Here is a 3,887-nt window from a genome sequence, read left to right on the forward strand (position 1 = left end):
CAGATCGCCGGCTGCACTATTATGCAGTCTATGCTCAGCTTTACTCTCACAAATAAGATCTCATATGATTTTATTTGTCACTTCTTTTATTTACATAAGCTAAAAGAAAACAACAAAATATCAAATAGGTTTTTCGTTGTTTAAAAAAAAATACATCACAATTTGACTGAACAGCTATGCAAACTATAAAGTATAAAGTGTATTTTACATTCTGCACAAGAGTATCTCTCACATCCTATGAATTTTATTTCCACAGATGCACAATCATGCAGTTACTGCAATTCAACTGTTTCTGCTTCTTGCAACCAACAATCAAACTACGTCATCTGCTCCTGCAACGCTGACTATGTCGGAAATGGTTTCAGCTGCACAAAAAGAGTATTTTGCGACAACTATCCATGCTGTCCACAAGGGTATTCCTGGAATACAGCACAAAAAGCATGTGTAGATATAAATGAATGCAGCAGTAGTTCAACAAATGTGTGTCTCACCGGTTGTACAAATACACCTGGCTCATACAGGTGTACTGCTGACCCTGCTAACCCGCCATGTCCTACAAGTGCCTGTCCTACCGGTAACGACTGTATAAAAGATCAGAGTAATACAGAACAATGTATTGATCCTTGTTCTAATTACCAAGAGCTGGATGGATCAAACCAACTCTACACTATGAACTCTTCTGGAAGATTCTCCACTGACAGATATTACTTTGGTTGGTACCGCTACAAAAATGGACTAAGACCGAGGCAAGGCTGTGTGGCAGCTTTAAAATGTGGTTGCCTTCAGCTATACAGTATTATTAACCACCCAAGTATTTACAACGGTGTGAAATCAGTTGCTGTTTTATATAATACATTATCAGGCTGCTATACTGGGCAAAATATTTCTGTGAAAGCCTGTCCCGGAGGATATTATGTATACAAATTTGCAGGGCTTCTGCTGGCCGAGGATTACTGCACAGGTGAGTTGAATATCTTCATTTAACTTAGTTATACAGTTTTTTCCAATATTGTATATGTAATACAATTATATAGTATGCATGCAATTATTCACTCAAAATAGTAAATTATAAAGGAGGTCTTTAAGCATAAAATTTAACACTTTAGACAAAATGCAAATACAAAAGAGAAAGAATTCATAAATTACTTTTAATATTCATAATAATTAACACTAGGGTTTACATTATTTCGGGATGCAATCAATTTACCGGCTGTCAGGATCCCCGCCATTTAAAGGATTATATCATTATATTTACATAATTTGTACAAAATGAGTGTTACAGAATCTAATATTGCAGAGTCAATGGCACCTCCTGACAAATATACTCCCTGTGCATTTCAACCTCTTGACATATACAGCAGACTACCTGTATTGTAGTAAGATAAGCCGTGTATGCACAGCTTTGTTTACTATCTAGTATCTTCTGCATTTTGTACTTGAGTGCAGATACAAGATATATCAACAGTATATACAGGGGTGTACTGGCCCACAGGGGTACAGGGGAAACCCCAAGTAGGCCCCACTGACTGTGGGCCCACCTTCTCCTCTAGAGATCAAGTTCTAGACTATGTACTTGAGTTAAACATATGTCTATACTGCATAGGGCTCTGGTGTATTCACTACAGAGCATTGCTGTTATTATATTGCATGCACTAGCAGAATTTACTATAAATTAGAGATGTACGACGCGCACTTTTCGTGTTTTAAGTTTTGGTTTTGGATCTGGATCCCCGCTCGTGTTTTAGATCTGGATTGGTTTTGCCAAAACCACCCTTTCGGGTTTTGATTTTGGTTTTGGATCTGGATGATTTAAAACAAAACAAAAAACAAAAACAGCTAAAATCACAGAATTTGGGGGTCATTTTGTTCCTGCGGTATTATTAACCTCAATAACGTTCATTTCCACTCATTTCCAGTCTATTCTGAACACCTCACAATATTGTTTTTAGGCCAAAATGTTGCACCAAGGTAGCTGGATGACTAAGCTAAGCGACACAAGTGTGCGACACAAACACCTGTCCCATCTAGGAGTGGCACTGCAGTGTCAGACAGGATGGCACTTTTAAAAACTAGGACCTAAACAGCTCATCATGCAAAGAAGAAAAAGAGGTGCAATGAGGTAGCTGGATGGCTAAGCTAATTGACACAAGTGTGTGGACCAAACACCTGACCCATCTAGGAGTGGCGCTGCAGTGTCAGACAGGATGGCAGATTTAAGAACTAGGCCCCAAGCAGCTCATCATGCAAAGAAGAAAAAGAGGTGGAATGAGGTAGCTGGATGGCTAAGCTAAGCGACACAAGTGTGCGGCACAAACACCTGATCCATCTAGGAGTGGCACTGCAGTGTCAGACAGGATAGCAGATTTAGGAACTAGGCCCCAAACAGCTCATCATGCAAAGAAGAAAAAGAGGTGCAATGAGGTAGCTGGATGGCTAAGCTAAGCGACACAAGTGTGTGGCACAAACACCTGACCCATCTAGGAGAGGCACTGCAGTGTCAGACAGGATGGCAGTTTTAAAAAATAAGCCCCAAACAGCACATCATACAAAGAAGAAAAAGAGGTGCAATGAGGTAGCTGGATGACTTTGCTAAGCAACACAAGTGTGCGGCATAAACACCTGGCCCATCTAGGAGTGGCACTGCAGTGTCCGGCAGGATGGAAGATTTAAAAACCAGACCCCAAACAGCACATGATGCAAAGAAAAAAAGAGGTGCAACGAGGTTGCTTGATGGCTAAGCTAAGCATGAGAAGCTGAGCCACCAGTCATGAACATAGGCCAAGGCCTTAGCCTTTCCTTGCCACTTTGTGTAGTGAATGGCATAGTGTCAATTTTACATTTCTCATCAGATAATTTCTTTTTTTTTATTATTAATTTTTACTTCTTGGATTTTACATGCCCTCTATGATATCAGGAGCACTGTGTTTTTAATTTTTTAACTTCACCCAAACTTTTATAGCAGACAGTGTAATGTTATTAAGACATCAGCATCCCTATATTTCACAGCATAGAGGAACAGCAACACACATGTACAGCTGCAGCACCCAGCAGTAACACCAGTGACAGCCAGGACAGCAGGGACAGCTAGGACAGCACCCCTAACACAGCACAGAAACTACAGTGACTGTAGAAGTACCCCAACAGAGCACACACTAACCCCACGCCACCACCCACAGAGAGACAGAGGTCTGTCTTCCTCACTCTCCAAGTCCAGAGTGAAAATCACGGTGACGCGCGGCTGTTTATATGGGCTCAAAAGCCAGTGATAATCCGACAGTGGGATGATGACATTTTGCCTTGTTCTGGTTTCCGAGTCTGGTGGGAAGTCCTGAGCCGGGCTCAGATCTGGGCTCGGGACGTGAAGTTTGGGGGGGTTCGGTTCTCAGGGAACCAAACCCACTCATCCCCACTATAAATATTAATCAAGGGGCCCATGCACTCTCTAATAGCTAGCCAAAATCTCTGGGATGGCTGACCACACCCATAAGCATGGGCCCCTACTTCTGCATTTCCCCGGTGGGCCCTTCACGCCACAGTCCATCACTGAGTATATAAGATTATACTGCACAGTATATAAATATACACTACCGGAAAAAAAGTTTTCAAACACCCCCATAGTGTATTTTTATTTTTTGTTATTGAAATTTAAGCAATTCAAGTGCAGGTAATAACCAGAAATTGTGCAAGGGTAAGCAGCAAACTGTGTTAAGTGAAGAAAAACAAAATTCTGATTTTAGAGCAATACAAAAAAAGCATGCAACTTTGTACCAGTGAATCCAGGGGGAGGGGATTATGGGGATAAGGGTGATCCGCCCTTCCCCGTAACACACACACCTTGCCTTTAGGGTGACCACAACCTCCCTCTCCAGGGCTGAGCTCTCAGTCGG

The 3,887-nt window shown here is 41.7% G+C and overlaps 1 protein-coding gene across 1 annotated transcript; it reads left to right on the forward strand.

The window, feature by feature from the left end:
• Nucleotides 1-237: 237 nt before the first annotated feature.
• Nucleotides 238-984, forward strand: LOC135003775 (uromodulin-like). The gene has a single exon (XM_063951760.1). The coding sequence runs from the start codon at nucleotides 238-240 to the stop codon at nucleotides 982-984; it is 747 nt and encodes a 248-aa protein (XP_063807830.1).
• Nucleotides 985-3,887: the final 2,903 nt, after the last annotated feature.

The sequence above is a fragment of the Pseudophryne corroboree genome, chromosome 2, assembly GCF_028390025.1.
Source record: "Pseudophryne corroboree isolate aPseCor3 chromosome 2, aPseCor3.hap2, whole genome shotgun sequence".
NCBI lineage: Eukaryota > Metazoa > Chordata > Amphibia > Anura > Myobatrachidae > Pseudophryne > Pseudophryne corroboree.

Coding starts and splice junctions, on each gene's coding strand:
- LOC135003775 (XM_063951760.1), top strand. CDS start 238: ATGAATTTTATTTCCACAGATGCACAATCATGCAGTTACTGCAATTCA.